At 37.1% G+C, this 27,123-nt stretch overlaps 1 protein-coding gene across 1 annotated transcript in view; it reads right to left on the bottom strand.

The window, feature by feature from the left end:
* Positions 1–121: 121 nt before the first annotated feature.
* minar1 (membrane integral NOTCH2 associated receptor 1) overlaps positions 122–27,123 on the bottom strand; it is a 45,529-nt gene continuing 18,527 nt past the window's right edge. Inside the window, 2 exon segments of the mRNA NM_001423843.1 lie at positions 122–1,193; positions 22,475–22,729. Of these exon segments, the coding sequence (NP_001410772.1) occupies positions 996–1,193; positions 22,475–22,729 (453 nt within the window). The 3' untranslated portion in view covers positions 122–995.

Below are 27,123 nucleotides of genomic sequence, written 5' to 3'. Positions count from 1 at the left end.
CTGTTCTGATGTCGGCTGCAGATGTAAATGAATGGCGGAAGAAAGTAGTTCCTCATACAAAAGAGTTTTTAGAATCTCAGTGTTTGATTTTCATTTTTATATACACAATACTGCCGTCGTACTGTTGTATAAATGCAATATCACACTCGCAGCACTGCGATATAGCTGTATATCGGCACTGCTGGGACACTAAGGCACTAGGCCTGTGGCCTCGAGCCAATGTACGCCTCCTACCAGTGCTGATATACAGGCATTTCGCATATAAGTGTTTTTTGTAGTATGGCTGCAGAAAATGTGAGTAATAAAACCAACAACAACAACAACAACAAAAAAATCATACGTTTGAGGGACAACATGAGAGTAAATGTATAATAAACAGAATTAACATTTTTGGGTGAAACATTCCTTTAAAGTTCACTGAATGCGCACGTGATGTCACTCATTGCGCTATATCTGAATATATGTATGTATATATTCCTTATAAAAAGGCATTGCACGAGCCCAAACATTCCAGCAATTTCCAATGATAAATCCAAATCATTGTTAAAACATTCTGTCGGCGTATTCATCAAAAAAATAACTCTCGTTAAAATTCTCATAATTAAAGTAAAAAATATAATGCGCTTAAACATAAAGCTTTACCTTTAGTTTTTGTTGTAATACCAGGAAGAGGAAAAAAAAAACATACATAAACATATCAGTATATTATATTCCCGACTATAAAACAAGGGTGCATCTTTGAGCCTACAAGTAAGGCCATCTACTACATAATTTATCAAGTTATAAATACTACTGTAAATAAATAAAAAAAACACGTCAAAATTGCAATCCTTAACTCTTTTTTTTTGTGATATATTTCAATCGACATTCTAGGAAAGACTAAGGCCGGTGGCTGAAACCTAAGCACAGATTTCCACGAATGTTTGTTCCAGTGTCTGTAAATACATTGATACGGACACCGTCTGACAGGCGGGGAAAAAATAAAGATAGAAACCTCAAGACTTCATGGTGCAAATGGGCACTACGATGACCAGTATCACAGTGCAGGCGGCCGCGAAAATCAGCGCGCCAATTTTACACGCCTTGGCTCTGCGAAACTCCGCCTCCTTGCGTTTGAGCAGCGAATCATAGCCTGGCGTGTAGATGTCCTCCATCCAGTACTCCAGATTGTTAGGGTTGAGTGATTCCTGGACCTAGAGAAGAACAGAAAAGAGTGTCAGCGCTTCCTCTACGGGCAAAAAAAAAAAAACCTAGCACAAAAAGTCATCTCAAATCCGGATAAGGTTATTTATCATGAAATAGTACAATTCTGTAAATTCAATCAGTTAACCCAATGACTACCCCCCATTCACACCTATTATGATGAAGTGCTTCGAGCAGTTGGTCCTAGCACATCTAAAAGACTTTCTGCCATCCACACTGGACCCACATCAGTTTGCCTTCCGTGGCAACAGGAGCCCAGTAGATGCAGTCTCCATAGCACTTCAATCTGTACTCAAACACCTGGATAATACAAACACTTATGCACGAATGCTGTTTGTTGACTTCAGCTCAGCATTCAACACTGTCATACCCTCCAAGTTACTGATGAAACTTAGAGACCTGGATATCGACACGTCTCTCTGCAACTGGGTTATGGACCTTCTGACTAACAGACCTCAGCATGTTAGATCAGGCCACATCTGCACCACCACCTTCACACTCAACACTGGTGTACCACAGGGCTGTGTGCTGAGCCCCTTCCTCTACTCCCTTTTTACCATCGACTGTAGGCCTGCGAACAGATCTAACACCATCATCAAATTTGCTGATGACATCACAGTGATTGGTCTAATCAGAAACAAAGGTGAGACGGCCTACAGGGAGGAGATACAGCATCTGGCCACTTGGTGCGCCGACAATAATCTGCTCCTTAACACCAACAAGACCAAGGAGCTCATTGTGGACTTCAGGAAGGGAAGAACAGGCTCACATGATCCCATCCACATCAATGGGATGGCCATTGAGCCTGTTTCATCTTTCAAGTTCCTGGGGACCCACATCTCAAAGGAGCTTTCCTGGACCACCAACACCTCCAGCCTGGTCAAGAAGGCTAACCAGTGCCTATTTTTCTTAAGGCAACTTAAAAAGAACCAGCTTTCATCAGCCGTCATGGTGAACTTCTACCGCTGCACAATAGAGAGCATTCTGACAAACTGTGTCACAGTCTGGTAGGGAAGCTGCTCTGTTTCTGGGCATAAGGCACTGCAGCGGGAGGTGAAAACTGCCCAACGCATCACAGGGACCACACTGCCAGCCATAGAGGACATCCAGAAGAAACTGTCTGCGCCGACGCAGAATTCTTCAGGACACCTCTCACCCTGCTCTCAGACTGTTTTCACTCCTGCCTTCCGGTAGGCGCTTCAGGCTCCCCCTGACAAAAACCAGCAGACTGAGGAACAACTTTTTCCTCAGAGCTGTCTCCCTTTTGAACTCTGCCCCCCACTGACTCTTTTGCCCCCCAAATACACCCCCTCTCTACTCTAACTTATACTCTTCACAATCACTGCACTATTTAACATTTGCACATTTAAAAATTGCACATATTAATTGCACTACATTGCACCGATTCACTTATTTGAACTTTACATACCCACTGCACATATACATTTGTAATTATGTTTATTTATCCGCACTCTTCTGATTATTAATAACAACCTGTACATAAATTTATTTATTGTAAATCTCTGTTCATAGCTAATGAATAATGTCCATAGTACATTCATCTGTAAATATCACCATAGTTTTTTCTATAACTGCACTTTATAACTTATACCTGTATCCTGCACTTGCTACTATTGCACTGCTGGTTAGACCTAAACTGCATTTCATTGCATTGTAGTGAGAATAAAGTTAAATCTAATCTAAAATAATCTAAAAAATGTCAATTTAAACTGTATAGAATTGCCTTGAAAAATATCTAGTAAAATATTATTTACTGTCATCATGGCAAAGATAAAAATAAATCAGGTATTAAACAAACCTTTATTTTGGATGAGAATATTTGCATTTAGTCTTTAGCACTAACTGCTAAACATTGAGTTGATTGCACTGAAGGCAAATGCTGAAATCCAAATGCAGTCTGTAATGAATTAATAAACAAAAGAAAACAAAAACAAAGCAAAATACTAAACAAAGCACAAAAAAAAAAAACTAAAACTCAAAACAAACTAAAGCAAAAAATCAACAACACAAAACAAAAAACAAAACATAAAACAACTAACAAACCAAAACTCAAATTGAAAGCAAAAAAAAACAAAACAAAGCAAAGCAAAACAAAACAAAGCAAAAAACTAACCAAAACTCAAAACTCAAAAAACAAAAAAATAAACAAAAACAAAGCAAAACTCAAAACAAATCACAAAACAAATCAAAAAACAAAACAAACTAAAACTCAAAACAAATCAAAGCGAAAAAACAACAACACAAAACAAAACATAAAAAAAGAAAACTAACAAACCAAAACTCAAGTTGAAGGCATAAAAACAAAACAAAGCAAAACAAAGCAAAAAACTAACCAAAACTCAAAACAGAAACAAACAAACAAACAAACAAACAAACCAAAAACAAAGCAAAACTCAAAACAAATCACAAAACTAAGCAAAAAAACAAAACAAACGAAAACTCAAAACAAAGTAAAGCAAGAAACTAAACAAAACTCACAAAAAAAACAAAACTCAAAACAAAACAAACTAAAACTCTAAACAAACCAAACCAAAGCAAAAAAAAAAAAAAAAAAAAAAGCATAAATGAGTACAGCCCATTTTTGAAAATTTATATTTTTTATCCATTTCTCAGTTCAATATAGGTCATATTTTTGCTACATTTGAACAAAATAGATTTATTAAACAGACACATTTATTAAAATAATATTTTAGTCACCAAAAATCTTTAGAAATAGAACGTTATTGCATTTAAATTCATGCAAAATATTGGAAAATAAAATTACAACCTACAAAACTGTAACAACATTTTCTAAACTTTTTTGTTTCTTTGCTCTTTTTTACTTTTTAAAAAATATTTCCTCTAACATGTAAATTTGGGTGTACTAGTTGTTGGACCGTGGTCTTAGTTGGATTAGCTGCAGATTTGCCTTCAGTACTGACTATTAATGCATATAAATAAATATAATATTGTAAAGCTTCCTGTAAAAAATATTAATTTAAATGAGAGATTTGTGAGGGGTGTACATACTGAGCTCTGTACACGCACACACATATAAATAAATAAATAAATAAATAAATATATATATATATATATATATATATATATATATATATATACAGTAAATATATATATACTGTCACATATATTGTCATATTGCACAACCGTAGCCTAAATTCCTGTGGCCAAAAAAAAAAAAAAAAAGGATTGTGATTATGCTGAAACGAAGGTTGTGGAAGATGAATGGAGCTCCTGTCCAGTCGGTACGCAAACTGCAGACAGATTACTGAAGCAACACATTCTGTCGAGATGGAATTTTTCATCATATTGCCATTTTAATTGAATACACAGTGAGCGAGTGAGGGGGAAATGAGAAAGAAGAGAGCATGAGAGAGAAAGAGAGACGTTCAGGTATGACAGCATGGAAGATGAAAACCACCAGACCAAAATAGCCAGAGCAGCTGAGAGGGGCAAAACAACTTTCATTTCTGATAAAACATGAAAAGAGGTGCTGGGTGGTTTCCAGTTTGATGATATACAGCCGCTAAGTTGTTGTGATTTTTTTAGCAGTGATTTTAGCATCAAAAAAACACTGAAGCACTGCAGTAAGAAATGCTTATTTTGCATTATTGTTTTTATACGCATGTCAATTTAATAAATAATATTTCTGCTACAAAACAAACGAAAGATTAGAATAAATCATTCAATACAAGGCTGAAAGCTGCAAAGCAGTCATCAGTAAATAAATATAAAATACATCTCAAGAAAAAATGGACAAAACAAAGCAAGAAAAGTCTCACTTCTATCACTCCTTAAAAGTTTTGGTTTGGGTTTGTGTCAATTTAAATGCTCAGTCTGGTTATGAGCTGATTTACATTTTTCTGTGTTTGTGGAAAAAAGCAGGCGAGCAGGATTTTTACGATGACTACTGGCACATTTCTTTGTTATGAGCCGCAGTTTCAGTTTAAACTTATTAAAGGCGAGCCTCTTTGGGGATGATGTGTACAGTGTTCGATTTTACATTTAGCGTACATTTGCGCTGAACACGCAGTTAATGCAACGCATCGAAATTCAGGCACCTTCTCAGAAAACACGCAAAATTTAGAATAAAGACCTGCATTTAGTACAAACTGAAAATTTCTCTTAATAATTGGCCTTGAAAATGTACTTCCTCGTCAGATGATGTTTATTACTTTTAATACTTTTTGCCCTAAATGTTGGCTTATTTCATTTACTATCTTTTACTACATTTTACAACCCCACGGACACCTCGTAAAAATGTAATTCTTCTACCTCAGCAAATTAGATATTTGATATTTCGCGCTGGTTCATTAGACCGTGATAATTTAGTTCTCTTTGACTCACTGTATAGAAACAATGTTTTATTCGTAAATGTTTTATGCAATATTCTAGTTTTGCACACGAATATAATTAGCATCTCTGGATAGAAACATAGCTAGTGAAGCATATGTAATGTAATCTGTATTTACTGTATTTAGTGCATGTATTAGTGTATGGCCATACATCTTCACTATCATGAGCGGGGTCTCTCCACACCACCACCAGTGTGCACAACGGCACATGCGACGAGCTGCAGGCCCGGAGACCCAACTGCACGCTCAGACCTATCGTTTTCTCAGACAGTGCCACCTGCTTTGGTTGGGTGAAGCGGCAGGTACTGAGACCCAACTGCAGGCTCAGACAAGCACTTCCTAGCAAGTAGCAACATCAGACACGCCAGTAAGGTTATTGATTATTAAAGCGATTCCTGAAAATGACCAGGTTTTATGGCATAAATCAATGTGGTGTAAAATATTTCACTAACAAACAATCATTTCAGTGTTTTATTTGATCAAAAATAGTGCCAAAAGATTTACAGCTTGCTTTTATTTTCTATGTTATTGTACCATTCTGGAACAATTTTCTAGCAATGTTTTCTGGCAAAATAAAAAAACGTTAAAGTAAAAATGTTAAAATAAAATGCATAATATATAAGGCAATTATTATTTGAAAGATATTTTAGTGCTATGTAGGTCTATTACTGTATTATCTATCTGAAAGTGCTACCAAAGACAATAACAGTTTAACAATTATAAATAAGTTCTGTAATGATTACAAATAAGTTAAGGTTAAAGCAATCATAATTTGATTGTGATGTTTATTTTTTCCCAGATTGATATTACAGTTCAAAAAGGTGATCTCTGCCAACACTAACCAACCCGGGCTCATTGTGGAAACGTAGCCCCGCGGACGTTTCTGCGGACCGCGAGATACATCCCGGGAGGTACGTATTCCAGCGTTTTTTTTTTTCGTGGATCCGCGAGAGGCCGCTGTGTGCGCTTTTCCGCGTCTCGGGCACCTCTCGGGAGCGCGCGCCGTTCGTGCCCCGCGCTGTTCTCACACGAAAAGCCGCCGGATCGGCCGACCAGGCTGCCCTCCTCTTCCTCCTCCTCCTCCTCCTTCCCTAAACCCGAGCGACGGTTTGCAAAAGCCGTCCAGAAAAAAAAAAGCCCTCGTCTTCGATTTCGATTTCAACTGCGTTTTCAGATCCCGCCGCGTTCTCACCCTTATTTTTCGGATTCCGTTTTTCATCTTACCTGATTTCTGGAACCGCTGTTTCCCGACTCGATCCCGGTCGTCGTCCCCGTGGCCGGCTCCTCCTCCTCCATCCTCCGCTCCGCCGGCGCAACGCTGTGAGCTAAGTGGACAAACTGGTTGCATCAGGAAAGCCCTCCACTCGGAGGCGAGCCGTCGGCCGGCGTGCGTGAAGAGGAGGAGCAGAGCGGCGTCACACCGCCCCGCAGCGTTCGCTCGAAAAAAACTAAACGCGTCCGTACGTACCTCCGGCCTCGTAAATCGCGGTCTCCAGAAATATCCGCAGAGCTACGTTTCCAGAATGAGCTTGGGTTGACACTAACAAAGTGCACCAAAGGCTGCAAATATTTTGACGGTTTTTTGCTCGAGAAATGAAAAATCTCCCCAACAAGAATGTAAAGCATTTATTTTATTTGATGTTATTTTCTACGTAGAAACATTATCATGAATCTAATTATTTTTCACTGCATTGTTTACAGCGTGATGATTTGTAGAACCTCATTAAAAAGAACACAAAAATAAAGTTTCTTGTGAGAAAATTACCCAGAGTATAATTTATTGTATGTGAAGAAATTTTTTGTATTTGAAGATAATATTAATTCCCTCAACTCAATACGAAACCGATAAATGCTTAAAAAAACTATAAATGTCTGAAAAAATTGAAGTAACTGAACAATATCTATTTACAAATACAATGAATAAAAATTTAACAGAATTAATGCCATAAATCAAAATCTAGTATGTTTAATATTTTATATAATGATGTCTTCAATCATAGTGTAGTATTTTATGATAGAAAAATAGTTTAGGTTACAGTTTTTAAGCTGCTGAATTCAGGTTAGTCTATCTTTCAAACAGCAGGTGGCACTGGAAGGTCTGGAAGTACAGGTCTGATCCGTCTAGCGAGCAGGTCTGAGCACGCGGTTGGGTCTCCGGGCCTGCAACTTCATGCTGACGCATGCGACGGCAGCCACAGGACAACGGTGCCAGTGCGCTCACCACACACCAGCTATTGGAGTGAAGGAACAGTGATAGAGCCAATTCGGTAGATGGGGATGATTGAGAGGCCGTGATGAGTAAGGACCGATTGAGGGAATTTGGCCTGGACACTGGGGTCACACCCTACTCTTTACGAAAAGTTTTTTAATGACCACAGAGAGTCAGGACCTCGGTTTAACGTCTCATCTGAACAGTGCTCACTGACAGTATAGTGTACCCTTCACTATACTGGAGCATTAGGACTTAAACAGGTTGATTACCACTTCCAACCTAGTTTTCTCATGTGGTCTCCCATTCAGGTACTGACCAGGCACAGCCCTGCTTAGCTTCAGTGAGTAACTGGTCTTGGGCTGCAGGGTGATGAGGCTCTGATGCATATATCTCTGATATTACAAGGCCAAAGGCAAAAGTGTGACTGACCGTCAACATCATTCCTCAGACAGTTTATTTCAGCTCAATAAATATTGGCAGCACTTTTTAACTGAGTAGCTTGCTTTATCAGAAATTTCAGGCAGTCAGAAAATCAATGTCTCCATGGGAAATGGTCAGCGCAAGCCTTTCAACAGGAATGTTTACTCTTTAATTGTGTCCCTGCACAGGGGCTCTGAGACTCTGTGGCTTATAATTAGCACAACTTTAATGCCAAAAGTCAGAGTCAAAGCTAATACGTGAGAAGTCACTCAGAAATGATACACTAAATGAAAGAGAGCTCTGATGGCTTGCTGTGAGCCTGCATTTAAAGCAAAGGTAAATATACTGTCATTTCCGCTTTCCATACTATCAAATATGTCAAATATGTTCCATCTGTCTGCATGGTCTCAGGTAACATGTATTAGATCTACGTCAGTTTATTCTCAAATAACACAATTTGACTATTAAAAATAATCTAAATGTATACTAATAAAGTTAAATACATAAAGGAAAATAAATACATGCTTTTTAAAATGCTAAGTTTTTTTAAAATGGCCTGTCAAAAGTAAACAAATATACATATATATATTACTAATACTGGGTAAATTCAGCATAGTTTCAGCAGGTCAGTCTTTAAGACTGTGATTAAACTGAGAGAAAGATTAAAAGATTTGCCCAAACAGTATATACAGTTGAAGTCAGAATTATTCGCCCCCTTTTCTTTTTTAAATATTTCCCAAATTATGTTTAACAGAGCAAGGATTTTTTTTTTACAGTATGTCTGATACTATTTTTTTCTTCTGGAGAAAGTCTTATTTGTTTTATTTCAGCTAAAAGCAGTTTTAAATTTCTTTAAACACCATTTTAAGGACAATATTATCAGCCCCTTAAAGCTATATTTTTCTTTGATAGTCTACAGAACAAACCATCATTATATATTAACTTGCCTAATTACCCTAACCTGCCTAGTTAACCTTATTAATCTAGTTACACCTTTAAATGTCACTTTAAGCTGTATAGAAGAATCTATAGAATCTAAATATCTAGTCAAATATTATTTACTGTCATCATGGCAACGATGAAATAAATCAGTTATTAGAGACGAGTTATTAAAACTATTGTATTTAGAAATGTGTTGAAAAAAATCTTCTCTCCGTTAAACAGAAATTGGGGTACAAAATGAACAGGGGGGTTAATAATTAAAGGGGGTTAATAATTCTGACTTCTACTGTATATGGGATCAACAGTTTTATTCACCTCACCTACTACTTCACGCCCTACTAAACAAACAAACAAACAAGCAAGCAAGCAAGCAAACAAACAATCAAACCAACTTACTAATAAAATATTTAGCTATATGCATGTTAAATATTTAATACTTATTAATAAATTATGGTATTATTTATGTTAACATGAATAAATAAATAAGTACTTAATTAATAAACCTGTAATATCAGTAATGACTAAGGTATTTAATTTATTTATTTACAAATATTAAACATTCAACAATTAAATAAACATTATTACTAATTAGATTCCAGAATCAATGGGCACTTTGCAAATGGGCAATTTATGCAAACTTTAAAATTTTTTAGTTTCAGAGAAAAAGATTTAGCATCGGATAGCACATCTTCCCGTAGATCAAATTTACTACAAAACTATAGCATGTCTAAATAAATAAATAAATAAATAAATAAACCATTTAATAAACATATATTGAAGAAATAATTATATATATATATATATATATATATATATATATATATATATATATATATATATATATATATATATATATATATATATATTTAATACATAATTTTTTCTGATTAACTGAATCATGTAAGGGCAACAGGTTTACTCTTTTTTTGTAAAATAAACTCAACTAATCGCTTAATTAAAGTAATAAGCACATAATTTACAGAAATTAGGTTACTGGATTTAGTCAGTTGGCATTTCAGTGTGTAGTTTGCATGTTTTCCTGTGTTGGCGTGGATTTCCTGCGGGTGTTCCAGTTTCCCTCACAGTCCAAAGACATGCGCTATAGGTAAAGTGGGTAAACTAAATGACAAGTGTGTGTGAATGAGAGAGTGTATGGGTGTTTCCCAGTAATGGGTTGCGGCTGGAAGAGCATCCACTATGCAAAACATTTGCCGGAATAGTTGGCGGTTCATTCAGCGGTGCCAACTACTAAAAAAGAAGGGACTAAACCAAAGGAATATCAATGAATGAAGGTTAATTTTAAAGAGCTTCTTTAAGAGTTTTCTTAAAGATTACACCTAAACTGAGAAAAAGACTTAAAGATTTGCCCAAACAGTATGTCATCGTCAAAGAGCATCCATAATATCAGAAGCACGCGATCTGCCACTGCTGAGACAATGATGCCATTTTCCATGCCCTTAATCACCCTCCTCCAGGCATCTTTGCACCCAAAGCGTGTTAAATCCTGCCATTTTTACACATGCCTTGTTTCTGAATATCAGATGGCATTAATGTCAGCGATGGCCATCACCATTGACACTTTCATGCAATGCCAAACACATTTAACGGCACGAACACTGAACGCATTAGCCAGCTCTGTCTCAAATAAGCTCACCGTAATCTTATATCAATACCAGCAGTGAGCAACAAAGATAATCCGATTTGCTTGTGTGGAAAAAATGCCACAGAGAAAGGACACGGCAATCACTAGTTGTAAAGGTGACCAGAATTGCTGTTTTCTTTTCATAACAATACTTAAAGAAACACTCCCAATTTTGTGCAAAACTACTGCCCTATAGAGTTAAACTGGTTATTTTTAACACCTTTAATCCATTCAGCTGTTCTCAGGGTCTGCTGGGAGCACTGTTAGCTTAGCTTAGCATAATCATAGAATCAGATTGGACCATTAGCATCTCGCTCCAAACCTTCAAAACAAAGTTTCAATAATTTTGTTATTTAAAGCTTGACTCTACTATAGTTACATTGCCAACCAGATTTTACCAAGTAGGACATGTTCCTAGATTAACATCTATGTTAGTCCTGAAAAAACATTCCAATCGACTAATCAGAATAAAGAGATACGTTTACAGCGTATCTGTAGTTTAGCCTCGCAGTTAGGTTTATGAACTACTAAATGATTGCTATCTACTTTCAGCAGGATGTCGCACCAGGTCATAAAGCTAGAATCATCTCAGACTGATTTCTTTAACATGACAATGAGTTCACTGTATTCAAATGGCCTCCACAGTCACCAGATCTCAATCCAATAGAGCAACTTTGGGATGTGGTGGAAGGGGAGATTTGCATCATGATTGTGAAGTCGACAAATCTGCAGCAACTGCGTGATGCTATCATGTCAATATGGAGCACTGTTAGCTTGGCTTAGCATAAATCAATTGAAAAATGTATTATCAAATCTCATTAAGCTTTTCTTCACTGTATAATTTAAACATTCTGATTAAAGAGCAGCGAATGCCTCTCTCATTTGGATTTTTCATTTGATCACATTAAATAACAGAGGTGCCACTGAAATCTGCTTTTCTAACACTCATTTAGGACTAAATTTGTTTAGTTTAAAAGAAAATCCAATATATATAAATAAGATTGACATGTTTAGATATTATTATTATTATTATTATTATTCATTCATTCAATTGGGGCGAAGCAGTGGCACAGTAGGTAGTGCTGTCGCCTCACAGCAAGAAGGTCGCTGGGTCGTTGGTTTGAACCTCGGCTCAGTTGGCATTTCTGTGAGGAGTTTGCATGTTCTCCCTGCGTTCGCGTGGGTTTCCTCCAGGTGCTCCGGTTTCCTCCACAGTCCAAAGACATGCTGCAGGTCAATTGGGTAGGCTAAATTGTCTGTAGTGTATGAGTGTATGAGGGTGACAGGCTCAGACTACAGGCTGGTCAGAATGTGTAAAAAAATCGTTAGCATATGAACAAGTCTAAATAGAGGTCTTGTTCCAAAGAGCCAACACCGCAGAAGAAGAAAATTATTTAATCATTTATTTATTTTCTTTTTTGCTTAGTCCCTTATTAATCTAGGGTTGCCACAGCGGAACGAACCACCAACTTATCCATGTTTTACGCAGCGGATGCCCTTTCAGCTGCAACCCATCACTGGGAAACAGCCATACACACTCATACACTACAAACAATTTAGCCTACCCAATTCACCTGTACCGCTTGTCTTTGTACTGTGGGGGAAACCGGAGCACCCGGAGGAAACCCACACGAACGTGGGGAGAAAATGCAAACACAGAAACGCCAACTGACCCAGCCGAGGCTCGAACCAGCAACCTTCTTGTTGTGAGGCGTCACCACGCTCTGCTGCGCCACTGCGTCGCCTATTATCATTATTATTATTATTGTTATTATTATTAATTAGATTTTTAGTATTATTATCATCATTCCTATTATTATTTATTTTATTATATATTTCAAAGTGCTTTCATGCCTAAATAAAATGAAAGCACAGAACACATTCACATTTAGGAGCAAGGGGCGTCCCCTGGTAGTTCGGCGTTATAGGTTGCCTATAGTAAGGATCAATTCTTTGATATTTATTGCCAACCTTCCTCGAAAGATTGAAAATACAGGAGAAGTACAGGAAAATACATTTATAGGATGATAGCGGGATAGAATTGTGAAATACGAGAGAATTCTGGGAAAAACAAGAGATATGACCTATACCTAAACCAAACTACTCAAATAATCAATGACAAATCAGGAGTCATAATATAAATGTTCCTTAAAAAAAAGTGTGATCAAAATAAATACATGTGCAGTGGGATTGGATAGAGCAATAACTAAAATATTGTACAAAATAAAGTATCAGTTATTCACTTTAGTTGCTAAAATTTTCAGAAGGTCGCTGGTTCGAGTCCCGGCTGGGGCAGTTGGCAGTGAGTTTGAATGCTCTCCTCGTGTTGATGTGGGTTTCCTGCGGGTTTCCCCCACAGTCCCAACACATGCGCTATAGGTGAATTGAATAAATTAAATTGGTTGTAGTGTATATGTGTGTGTGTGTTGATGAGTGTGTATGGGTGTTTTCCAGTACTGGGTTGCAACTGTAAGGGCATACACTGTGTACAACATATGCTGGAATAGTTGGCAGTTCATTCCGCTGTGGTGACCCCTGATAAATAAGCCGAAGTAAAATGAATGAATTTTAGTTGCTCCATGTTTGATTTTAATTCACCATAACCAGAATAAATGAAAGCACAATTAGCCTAATTTAAACAAAAGTACATTACAGAGATAATAAACCAAAGCCTCGACATTAAAACCATCATTAATGGTAATGAATTCCGTTAACATTTCCGTTTTCTCGAAACACAATCTGTGAGCTGGAGACTAATTAAGCCATAATAGAGCTGGATTGTGTATTTCCAGGGAATATGAATGTTAGTTTGTAGATAACGCATTTTTGATGTGCTTACTCAACAGTACTGAACTCTCCTGCGACAAACCTGTGATTCACTGTCTTATGAAGCCTTCTCTTGCTAATTAGCATGGCAACTGGTTCTGCTTCAATTCATCGAACAGACTGTTCATCTGGTGTTTAGCTTTTAATAGATGTAAACGCACACTTGATAGATTGAGCGTACAGCTTCAAAGGTAAACGATTCTACAGTGTGTGTTTGGAATATGTTTTGCAAAGCAATGGGAAAAAAGCATGACAAAACAAAACAAACGATTAATTGTGACAAATATGTAGCTAGCTTAGCTAAATGAAACACATAGGAGCAACATTCTGACAACGTACCTCTATATACATTTCTGAAGATCGCAAATTATGTACCCAGAAGTATGTATGGCCAGCCTGATCTCACGAGAAAACGTAAGTATTTTACGTTTTGCCAGTTTAGTGGCTAATTCGTAATTCGAGTTCAGTCGTACGAAATGGTGCGATTTTAAAAAGGAGGCGTGGCACTTAACCCCACCCCTAACCCCAACCGTCATTGGGGGATGAGCAAATCGTACTAAATTGTATGAATTAGATCGTACAAATTCATACGAATTAGCCACTAAATGAAAAAGTTACGAATTGCCGTGGGATTGTGTTGGTATGGCTACATTTCGTCTTTACAACAAACGCTACGGGCTGGTATGACACCATTACTTTTCTGTTAATTTTTATGTGCTTTTGATAAATACTATTGGTTGGGTTTAGGGAAGGAGTAGGGTGGGTCAGTTGATTGATCAGTCAGTCAGTCAACAGCGGCCTGACTGGTGGATTTATGCGAGAAGAGCAGGTGTGAAAGGCACTTGCAGGAGAAATTTGAGATCTCAAAAAGCGTACACAGCGGCCTCCGGCGGATTCGTGAAAACAAAAACAGCAAAAAAAAAAAAAAAAAAAAAAACGTAGCTCCTGGGACGTATTTGGAGCTCTCCACAAATGTATATAGGGGTACATAATCAGGCTGAGCCTGGGTTGCATAGAAGTAAAATAAAATAAAATATTGAATGCAATATTATTAGCTGTAATATCATCTCAAATATATTATTATTTATTAAACATGATTTATTTATTTATGATTTTTTTGAAAAATTATAAACTTTTAATAATATGTATACAGGCATTCATTCATTCATTTTCTTGTCGGCTTAGTCCCTTTATTAATCAGGGGTCGCCACAGCGGAATGAACCGCCAACTTATTCAGCAAGTTTTTACGCAGCGGATGCCCTTCCAGCCGCAACCCATCTCTGGGAAACATCTACACACACACTCATACCTGTACCGCATGTCTTTGGACTGTGGGAGAAACCGGAGCACCCGGAGGAAACCCACGTGAACGCAGGGAGAACATGCAAACTCCACACAAAAACGCCAACTGAGCCGAGGCTCAAACCAGCGACCCAGTGACCTTCTTGCTGTGAGGCGACGGCACTACCTACTGCGCCATCTCTTCAGCAATATCTTTAAATAAATAAAAACTTGTCTTCACTTATTTATAGATTAAGAACATGATATTTTGATTCACATTAGGGCGTTTAAATGTGGTAAACTAAGTACTAAAAGCCTCAAATTAATGTGTTGTTAGATTTAATATTGCAGGTCATACATATATTTAGAAACATAGGCTCATTCTGAAAACGTAGCCCTATACAGATTCATGGAGATCGTGATTTATGTAACCAGAAGTGCAAAAGGCTGAATTTCAGCTTTAAAATGAACGCTACCGGGCAGTATGACACCATTCTTTTTCGCTTACCAGCTTACCAGCTGATCGCTTACCTTCATATGGGTGACTTTCCCACTGTTACCAGTTTGCCCAGTTAGCTCGCCATGTATGTCGGTGGACTTGAGACGCAGAGAGGAGCTGACCACGACGACGTGGTTCAGAAAGCAGGTCAACAAAATAAAAAAGAGCCAAAAAAAAAAATAAATAAACAAGTAAATAACAGGGTGAGAATGTGGTAAAAATCAGGTGAGGGCTTTTATTTTTTTGGATTGCTTTTGACCAGTCGATAGGTCAGTCAGTCAATCAGTCAGTCAGTCAATCTTTCCATTAGTCAGTCAGTCGACAGTGGCCTAATTAACAGCAAGTGCAAATGGCACTCGTGAGAGATATTTGAGATCCCAAAAATCGAACACAGCGACCTTTGGTGGATTCATGAAAACAAAAACTACAAAAAAAAAAAAAAGTACCTCCTGGGACGTATTTCACAATCTTCAGAAATGTATATAGAGGTACGTAAACAGAATGAGCCTGGGTTGATATTTAGAATCATAAAAATATATAATAATTATAGTCAGCTTGAGGTAGACCTTACCTGCCAACACTCCCGTTTTCCCCAGGAGAATCCAGTATTTCAAACCAATCTCCCCCAACTATCCCGTTTTGTTATTTCTTTCGGAAAACTCACATACCACCCCCCCCCCCCCTTCTTTTTTTTTTTTTTTTTTTTTTTTTTTGGTACAGTCTGTAAACACCCCGAGTCGCCAACTTTGGTAAAGTACCCGATTACAAAGGCTGCCTAAAACCCCTTGTAACCTCAGAGATTCAGAGATTTTCAGAGACAAATGTTGGTAGACATGTAGAAATAAAGCTTATCTTACAGGATAAATCAAACCTAAGAAATTACAGAAATTAACATAACTTCAGTCACACTTTACAACTAATTATAAACAATACTTGCAAAACATTAATTAATCATACTTCAACATTTATTAATGGACTATTAATTTCCAAATGCACAGTGAGTTAACGAATTGACAATAATCAGCTGTATTTTCATTATCTCACATAAATTCTGTAATAAATGTATTGTTCATTGTTTGTTGATGTTAGTAAATGCATTTATTAACATTAACTAATACAACCTTATTGTTGTGTTACCAAAATTTCTTGTGACTATAAAATGAATGAAAGAAGAAAAAGGTCAAACTGTTTAAATAAACGGCTGGTTTTAAATGTAAATAAATATTAAATGCAAATAATTTCATCTGCTTCGAGTTACAGTTTTTGCCAAATCCAAACTATTCTTTGTGAGTCTCCTGTTGTTGCTGAAGGTTTGAATGCTCTGTGCCGGGTCACTAAGAACCACTGGCACGTGACATTTCTCAAGCTGTCTCCTGTCTTCCTGACATTCTCTCACGTTATGCCTGGCTAAGCAAGCCTTCAGGAAACCTACAGACCTTGCAAATGGGCAAAATGAGAGACACACACCACCCCGTTTCAGCTGAAGATGTAAGGCACGTTTGGTGTGAAGATGTAGGGCACAGATGCTGCGTGAGCAAGGAGCAGGTCAACGATTTATTTCTTATTTTTTCAGAAGGCTCGTTTTTTAAAGCCGCCATTTGCTTTTGTCCATTTCAAAGCCAATATCTCTCTGGGGAGAGTCAATAAAATAGCGTAGATTATGGTCTTGTTTGAGAGATGCTCATGTCTGATTCTAAAGCCTTTTATTGTGAGCTCCTTCTATCAAAAGCATGCGATTATGTCTGAAGACAGATAAGTATCATCTGAAACAGACAACTGTGAGCTTTGATCCATTTCAAAAAAGAAAGGATTTATAGTTATCATTGTATAAAAGGACTAATCTTAAGTCTTTTAAAACGAATACCCCATTTTTTTAGGGGTGGGGGGGGGGGGGTGGGATGGGTCAACAATTCAGTTAATCTCCGGGTCTGGCGGGAGCACTTTTAGCTTAGCTTAGCATAAGTCATTGAATCGGATTAGACCATTAGCATGTTGCTCAAAAACAAAAAAGTTGGATAATTATTCTTTTTAAAGCTTGATTCTTCTGTTGTTACACTGTGTGCCAAGGCGGATGGAAAATAAAAAGTTGCTCTTTTCTAGGTCAATATAAAAAGGAATTATACTTTCATTCTGATGTAATCAGTGGTGGAAAGAGTACTGAAAAATCATACTTAAGTAAAGGTACCATTACTTGCCTAAAAAAGTAGCACAAGCAGAGTAAAAGTATCTGTTGAAAATATTACTCAAAGTATGAGTAAAAAGTAGCCCTTTCCAAAATACTTAAGCGTAATGAGTATTGAGCATTTCGCTGTGAAAAGTTGACGCATTTACATGTAATTTGTGGATGTGTGTGTAAACGTAACATTCTGTAGTGCCTTTAGTTATTGCCCAGCAGGCACACAACATCACAAGATGTTAATATTAGGTTAGATTTAGGTTGTGATGTCAAGTGACCAAAATTCATTGTCTAGCCAGAGTATAAGGATGTTTTATTGATGACCCATAACGACGAGAAATGATGTTAAAATTTGGTTGATTTTTAGATTGTGTAAGAAAGTGACCAAAATCCAACATCTTAAACCATCGTCATATTGACGTCAAATAATTACATTTATTTGTCAGGTATGGCAACCTGAAAAATGAATTACCTTTGGATTCAGTGACATGCTTTACATGTTTGTTTTATGTTTGGTTATATAACTGATTGTCATTCATATCACTTCATTTTTGCATTGATATTTAATAACTCTTGTTGAAATACACCATGAAATATTTTCTTTGTTCTCCATTTCCACCTGAGGATACTCATCCTGAGGGATTGTGCAGCGCCATTGATGTGATCCAAGACATGTGAAAAGATGATGATGCCAACCATCGAGGACCTCAAGGACAACACATACAAAGAAATGATGCCAACCATAGAGGTCTTCTAGAGGTCTCCATAACCTTGGACCAGGCTGTATCCTGAGCAGCTGCTGTGGTGGTTATGGAGGAGTGGAGAGCATGAGACTGATTTCTGAAAGACCACATTAACAGATGAGTCTCCACACTGAATTGGATCCCGAAGGGCCACTCTGAACATCCGTCGGTGACCTATATACACACATGAAATCTCTCCGCGGTGGACATTCAGCGTTCTCCAGCCTCCAGCACCTGAACTGTAGCTCTGCACAAGAAGTTTGGTCAAAAAAGAAAAGGTCGTGCCCAATTGAGCCTGGTTTCTCGCATGGTTTTCTCCTTTACTTTCGTCAATTGGTGAAGTTTGTTCCTTGCCACTGTTACCACTGGCTTGCTTGGTTTCGATCTGCGCATCGATGGATTTGCTCTTCAGTGTTTGGACTTTCAGCAATGAAAATAAAACCATACTGAACTGAACTTCAACTCTGAAAACTGGACTGACACAGTTTCAATTTACCAGAACTTCAATGTGAAGCTGCTTTGACACAATTCACATTGTAAAAGCGCTATACAAATACAGATTAATTGAATAAGGGATTCAAAAATAATCTCTTAAAATGATCCAATAAAGCCAAAGCTAATGCAAATGTCTATCTAGTAAATCACTCAGAACAGTTTCAGTCGATTAATTTAAAATTGTTTTGACTCATAATTCAGAAAAGTTTTACGACGCAATCCTGCTTTTTGTCCACAGATTCCAGGCTGCAAACAGCATTTGGTCTCACCACTGAAATGAAGCCAAGGGCCTGCAGTAATTGCACTGTCGACGCTGAGTGATTTTAATAAGGATCATTAATATTTCATAGCACACGAGGGTCACCTACTGCTCTGACGACCTTAAAGCTGCACCGCCGGCATGTGGCACAGATGCATTGATTGAAAGAAAAATCGAAGCCTCTTATTCCCATGAGCCTTAGCCTTTGAAGCTAATCCCACACACAGCAAAGCCTCGAAAAAAAAAAAAATGGCAAGGTTACAATCAGAGTGAGGTCACGCTCATTTGAGCAATGGTCTGCTGTAATTGCCAACAACGAGTGATTTTAGAAGAAATCCTTAATATTTCACAGCGCACAGTCCTGTTTGGGTGTTGTTTGTCAATGAATTTTCAGAAAACAAATCATTCAATCATTCATTTTCCTTCAGCTTAGTCCCATTATTTTTCAAGGGTTGCCACAGCGGAATGAACCACCACCTATTCCAGCATTTGTTTAAGGCAGTGGATGCCCTACCAGTACTGGACACCCATACACACTCACATTCACACTCGTACACTACAGCCAATTTAGTTTTATCCAATTCACCCAGAGGAAACCAACACATGCAATCTCCACTCAGAACCGCCAACCGACTCGAACCAGCGACTTTCTTGCTGTGAGGTGACAGTGCTAACCACTGAGCCACCATGTCACCTGAAAACAATTAAGTAATTCTTTTATATCAGGGATTCATGTTAGTGATTCATTCAGCTGTTCACTCAATAATCTCTTGAACTGAATCAGTCTAATTTATGGACAAACCATTCAGGCGAGTTGTGAATGAAGAATCAAAAATCCATGGGTCCAATGTTCCATGCTATTTGCATGTGTTGTGAGAAAATGCAGGCAATTTTTTAATTTGTGTGAGTTGTGAGAAAGTGTAGCACTTTTTTTTTTTATGTGTGTTTGCGTTGTGAGGATTTGCAACATTACACTACCTGACAAAAGTCTTGTCATCTGTCCTGGTTTTAGGAACAACAAGTAATAACTTGATTACCAGTTGATCATTTGGTATCAGAAGTGGCTTATATGAAGGCAAAGGCCTCTAGATTACACTTATTTTACCACAATAAAATATGATCATGCCTTGATTTTTAATGATTTAATTAGGACAGTAAGCTCTGACTCTGCTTAGACAAAAGCCTTGTCACTTAATAGAAATAATGTCCAGTATAGGATATAAAGTCATGCTGCAGTGGAAAAAGAATGAATATTGTGTCTGAATACATCATGAGCTTGGAGGACTGCATCCATACATCTCTGCGATGACTCAAATCACTTATTAATAAAGTCATCTGAAATGGCAAACAAAGCTTTCTTGCAGGACTCCCAGAGTTCATCAAAATTATTTGGATTCATCTTCAATGCATCCACCATCTTACCTCAGACATGCTCAATAATGTTCATGTCTGGTGACTGGGCTGGCCAATCCTTGGGCACCTTGACCTTCTTTGCTTTCAGGAACTTTAATGTGGAGGCTGAAATATGAGAAGGAGCGCTATCCTGCTGGAGAATTTGCCCTCTCCTGTTGTTTGTAATGTAATGGGCAGCACAAATATCTTGACACCTCAGGCTGTTGATGTTGCCATCTACTCTGCAGATCTCTCGCAAACCCCATACTGAATGTCACCCCAAACCATGATTTTTCCTTCACCAAACTTGACTGATTTCAGTGGGAATCTTGGCTCCATGCTGGTGCAGTATTTGTGATGATTAGGATGCAGCTTAACAGAGGATTCATGGGAAAAATCGAGCTTCTGCCACTTTTCCAAATGATCAACTAGAAGTCGAGTTATTATTTGTTTCTCTTACAACTGGGATCGATGACAAGATATTGGTCAGGTAGTGTATGCTGTCATGCCGATGAGAATTTTTTCTTAATTTGCTGGTGTTTTTTTGTAATTGCAAGTGTTTTCTTAAATTGCAGCATGTTAAGCTATTTTGGCCACCGCATTAGGGTCCCATAATGCAATTCAAAAGCATAAATAAACAGGGAAAAACACAATAAAATAAAAATATGAATGACAAAACATGGAAAACAGCTAGCTTACGAATGTTTTTACAGTGTAGATGCAATTAAGGTTGGCATTTTTAAAATTAGTCTCCAGTAACTAGTGCTCCATTTACAGTTGAAGCCAAAATTATTGTCCCTCTTCTGAATATATATATATATATATATATATATATATATATATATATATATATATATATATATATATATATATATATATATATATATATATATATTTCTCAAATGATGTTTAACAGAGCAAGGAAATTTTTACAGTAATTCCTATAATATTTATTTATCTGGAGAAAGTCTTATTTGTTTTATTTTGGATAGAATAAAAGCAGTATTTTTTAAAACCATTTTAAGGTCAATATTATTAGCCCCTTAAGCAATATTATTCTTTGATTGTCAACAGAACAAACCATCGTTATACAATAACTTGCCTACACTCTAAAAAAACACAGGGTTAAAAACTACCCAAATTGGGTTGTTTTTAACCCTACTGCTAGGTAAATATGGGACAGAACACATCAGGTTTTAAATTAACCCAAGTAATTGGGTTATTATTTTTAACCCCATAAATGGGTTGTTTTTTTCTACCCAATAATTGGTTATTTTTACTTAAATAATAGGTTATTTTGATCCAAAAATGTCCGCGAAAGATGACCTAGCAATTGTGCTGTTTTGACTAGGCGTCACTGAAGTACGTTGGGTGATGTCCAGCTTTCATTACAGGTGTACAGACGGTGGTAGAAAATAAATTTTTTAATTCAAAAAGGTTTGACTAAAGGCTGCTATGAGCATAAATCTTAATTTAATAATCTGAAAACGCAAGGAACCTGCGTTTATGCAACACTATTTTGATTGCATTTAAACTAATTAGCACATAATATGTGGTATCCCAGTCAGCCCCTGCTGTGAGTTGATTTGACCCAAAGAGCTGGGTTGACACTACCCAAGACTCTGAAAATAACCCCCAAAAATTACCCCAATGCCAAGATTTGGGTAGATAAAATAACCCCATGTTTTTTTAGAGTGTAATTACCATAACTTGCCTAATTAACCTAGTTAAGCCTTTAAATGTCACTTTCAGCTAAATACTAGTATCTTGAAAAATATCCAGTCAAATATATAGCAGTCATCATGTCAACGATAAAATAAACCAGTTATTAGAAATAAGTTATTAAAACTTTTATGTTTAAAAATCTTCTTTCCATTAAAGAGAAATAGGGGGCTAATAATTTGGGGGGTGGGGGATGCTTATAACTCTGATGTTAACTGAACCTAATAAAAAACAGTGTAAATCTGGCCAGGTGATCATGTATTATAAATAGAGCGAGTTCAGGCTCACCTGCAGGTCCAATGCGCTGAGCTTGTTCTTATCTCCTGAGTTGCGTTTGTACTCTTCGATGGTCCAGGAGGGCTGTGAGCGTTTCCCGTCCGCGTGGCCCGTCAGACGCAGGTCCGTGTAAAGAGGACTGCCCTTAACGTGAGTCTTGACAGTGGGAGGGAAGTGGTGTGGACTGAACACCTGCTCCACTAGGTAGGAGTCCTTGGGCGGCTTTGAGGAGCGGTGGCCCTGATGAGCTTCATACTGACGCTCCGCCTGTGGGGGAGAAATGGAGGAAAGGTCACCTTACATCTTCTGCTGATCCCATCAGAATGCTGGATGCATCTGAGAGAACGGCATGCCAACTGAACGGAGAGTTGGAAATAGGGCTGCACAACTCTGGCTAAAATGAGAATCACGATTTTTTTTTTTTTTTTTTTTGCTTAAAATCGAGGTCATGATTTTTTCACGACTCTGTAGATGTAGAATAAAAGTTAATATGAGTGGCATGTTATTAATGTTATTCTGAAACATATGATTTAAAAACAACTACATTAATATTAAGCCTATGTAAGTCTACTGTTGGTTAAAATGCCTAAATTTTGAATGTAAACACACTTTCAGCTATATGTCTCAGCAAAAATCATGCTGGCATTGCCAATACATACATACATACATATATATATATATATATATATATATATATATATATATATATATATATATATATATATATATATATATATATATATATATATGTATAAAAAAAAAAAAAAAAAAAAATATATATATATATATATATATATATATATATATATATATATATATATATATATATATATATATATATATATATATATACATATACACACACACACACACACACACACACAGTACAAGCTGGAATCCAGTATTGTGCTTGCAGGAATGACTGCAGACTTTTGACTTTTATGAAGAATAGTGTCTGAGTCAGGAGCTGATTCCAGTCCTGAGGGAAACCAAGGAGCTGCAGATTATACAGCGTGAACCGTTGATTATCTTGAACTGGGTCATTCTGTAAAACAAGGACCATTAGCGTGCTAAAATAAAAACCTTAATAATAAGAGGCTGATGCAGCTTTTATTAAAATATTTTTGAAAAATATATATAAACAACACAAATCTAGTAATCATTATAAATATAATGTTTTACCTGTCCTTATACCTATTTGTATAAGTAAATAAGTAAACCGATTAACATCACACCTGAAAAGTATTAGCAGTCAAAAACCAATGTCACTCATAAATATAGGTGATTAATTGTTCATTGACTCACTCATAAAGACTTTGATGAATAAACAATTTTTTAAACAAATCTCAGACAAACAACTCGATTAACTTATAAAGATTACACTTATTTTATTACTGGATGAATATGCATTTTGTAAACAAATATAGATTAAATGGCTTGATGACTCACTTATTATCGACTTAACTTGTTTATTCGCCATACAAAAATTACAACAGTGTTCATAGTGAGCTGTATACATTAATCTTGTGACATGAAAACTAGCTTAGAGTGCCGTCTGCTGAAAACTAGTCTAGAGTGCCGTCTGCTGTTAAAAACTAGCACAGAGTGACATCAGCTGTTAAAAACTTGTCTAGAGTGCAATTTGCTGTTAAAAAGTAGTCTACAGCACCATTCATTGTTTAAAACTAGTCTAGAGCACTTTCTGCAGTTAAAAATCAGCCTAGAGTGGAGTTAAAAACTAGCCTAAAGTGTCATCTGTTGTTTAAAACTAGCCTAAAGTGGAGTCTGCTTTTAAAAAATAGCCCAAAACACTATGGTAAAACTTCTGTTATAAACTAGCCTAGAGCACCATCTGCTGTTATAAACTAGCTTAGAGCATTGTCTGCTGTTATAAACTAGACTAGAGCACCATCTGCTGTTAAACACTAGCCTAGAGCGACATCTTATAAACTAGCCTAGAGCGCTGCCTGCTGTTTAAAACTAGCCGAGAGCACCATCTGCTTTTAAAAACTAGCCTAGACTGCGGTCTGCAGTGAAAACTAGCCTAGAGTGCCATCTGTTGTTAAAAACAAGCATAGAGTGCCATCTGGTGTTATAAATCAGTGTAGACTGCCATGTGCAGTTGAAACCAGCCTAGAGCAACATGTTAAAAACTAGCCTAGAGCACCATGTTAAAAATCAGCCTAGAGCACAATGTTAAAAACTAGCTTAGAGTGCCATCTGTTATCAAAAACTAGTTTAGAGCTCCACCTGAACTAGCCTAGAACTAGCCATCTGCGGTTAAAAACTATCCTTGAGTGCTGTCTGCTGTCAAAAACTAGCCTAAAGCACCATTCGCTGTTAAAAACTAGTTTAAAATGTCATCTGCTGTAAAAACTAGCCTAGAACTCTATCTGAACTAGCATAAAGCACCATCTGTGCTTAAAACCTAGCCTAAAGCACTGTCTGCTGTTAAAAACTTAGAGTGACATCCGTTAAAAAATAGCCTTGAGCGCCGTGTAAAAACTAGTATAGAGCGCTATCTGCTGTTAAAAACAAGCCTAGAGCTCCATCTGAACTAGCCTAGAGCAACATCTGCAGTTAAAAACTAGCCTAGAGTGCCATGTAAAAACTAGTATAGAGCGCTATTTGCTGTTAAAAAATAGCCTAGAGCTCCATCTGAACTAGCCTAGAGCAACATTTGCAGTAAAACAAACACTAGCCTAGAGTGCTGTCTACAGTTGAAAATTAGCCTAGAGTGTCATCTGGTGTTACAAACTAGTGTACATTGCTATGTGCAATTGAAACCAGCCTAGAGCACCATGTTAAAAAGTAGGCTTAAGGGCTGTCTGCTGTTAAAAAATAGCCTAGAGCAACATCTGCTGTTAAAAACTTGCCTAGAGCACCATCTGCAGTTAAACACTAGCCTAGAGTGCCATCTGTAGTAAAAAAACTAGTCTAGAATGCCACCTGCTTTTAAAAACAAACCTAGAGCTGTCTGCTGTTAAAAACTAGCCTAGAGCTCCATATGATGTAAAAAAAAATAGCCTAGAGCAACATCTGCATTTAAAACTAGCCTAAATGCCAGTTTGCTTTAAAAAAAAAATAGCCTAAAGCACTATCTAAAAAGTAGCCTAGAGAGCCATCTGCAGTTAAAAACTAGCCTAGAGCGCCATCTGTGGTTGAAAACTTGGCTAGATTGCCATCTGCTGTTAAAAACCAGCCTAAATCCCAGTTTGCTTTAAAAAATAGCCTAAAGCACTATCTAAAAAGTAGCCTAGAGTGCCATCTGCAGTTAAAAACTAGCCTAGAGCTCTATCTGAACTAGCCTAGAGCCCATCTGTGCTTAAAAACTAGCCTAGAGCACTGTCTGCTTTTAAAAATTTGGCTAGATTGCCATCTGCCGTTAAAAAATAGCCTTGAGCGCCATGTTAAAAACTAGTCTAGAGTGTCGTCTGCTGTTAAAAACTAGCCTCGAGCCCCATCTGCAGTTAAACACTAGCCTAGAGCGCCATCTGTAGTAAAAAAACTAGCCTAGAATAACCCCTGCTTTTAAAAACAAACCTAGAGTCCAATCTACAGTTTTAAAAACTAGCATAGAGCACCATCTACTGTTAAAAATAATCCTGGAGCACCATCTGCAGTTAAAACTAGCCTAGAGCACCGTCTGATGTTAAAAATTAGCGTGGAGCACCATCAGCAGTTAAAACTACACTGTAAACCCTAATGCTGTAACTAATTAATTGAATTGAGTTCTATTAACTTAAATCATTAAAATTCGTTTATCTTAATTAACCTTGATGAGTATTTAGAACTTTTTCTTATTTTTGAGTTTGAAAAAATTTAATCTTTCAAGTAAGGTGAACAATTCTGCTGGGTTTAATTTATACAAAATGTCTCTTTAAAGTTTCATTAACTCAAAATCTGTCAGCCCAGTGATTTTGCGTCTGACGTCATCCAGGTTCACGTACGTGCTCATGATTCATTCGTTTTTTTCAAGATGGCGGATCGGCATCGCTTCACACTACAGTAAGTAAAATATTTACAAATCCAAGAAATATTAAATGTATGTTTTAATTAATATAATCACAGTAACAGTTCAATGTAATGTAGAGTTAATCAGGGTGCGTTTACATGTCGTACATTACAGAAAACATGTTTAGCCTCACTTGTTGCTAACTAACGTTAACATTACTGTTTAAAAAGTTAGAATCAGTGCAACGTTAGCGTTAGTTGTAATGTGTTAACTCTGAATTTTAACAGAGTGTGATAAAGACAAAAATATTTAAAATCGGCAGATTACATTTTTCAAAAAAATTTAAATCTTGGCGCGAGTATGCCTTTTCTCAGCCTGTGCTGAAGTTGTCATGGAGACGCGCGCTCTCACAACCGCATGTCATGGCGCTGCGCTGAACTCCATCCAGTATGTAAATGTGGTATTATCTTCGCGATCTGTAGGCACTTCGGAAACGAAAGGCGCAAGAAACGTAACGTTAATCATAACTCAAATGATCTCCGCCTAAACACTAAACGGTATTTTCTGATGACGCGCAAAAACGTAGTCTGAAAACTTAACTCTGTCACATTGTCACATTGCTTGCTGATCCATGTATGAGGATAGCCTGACGGAGAACATTTAAGCTGCGCTCCTCACCTGAGCAGGTAAAGAGCAGAGCTTCAAT

The sequence above is a fragment of the Danio rerio genome, chromosome 7 (genome assembly GCF_049306965.1).
Source record: "Danio rerio strain Tuebingen ecotype United States chromosome 7, GRCz12tu, whole genome shotgun sequence".
Lineage (NCBI taxonomy): Eukaryota > Metazoa > Chordata > Actinopteri > Cypriniformes > Danionidae > Danio > Danio rerio.
This window is presented reverse-complemented; position numbering and strand designations above follow the sequence as displayed.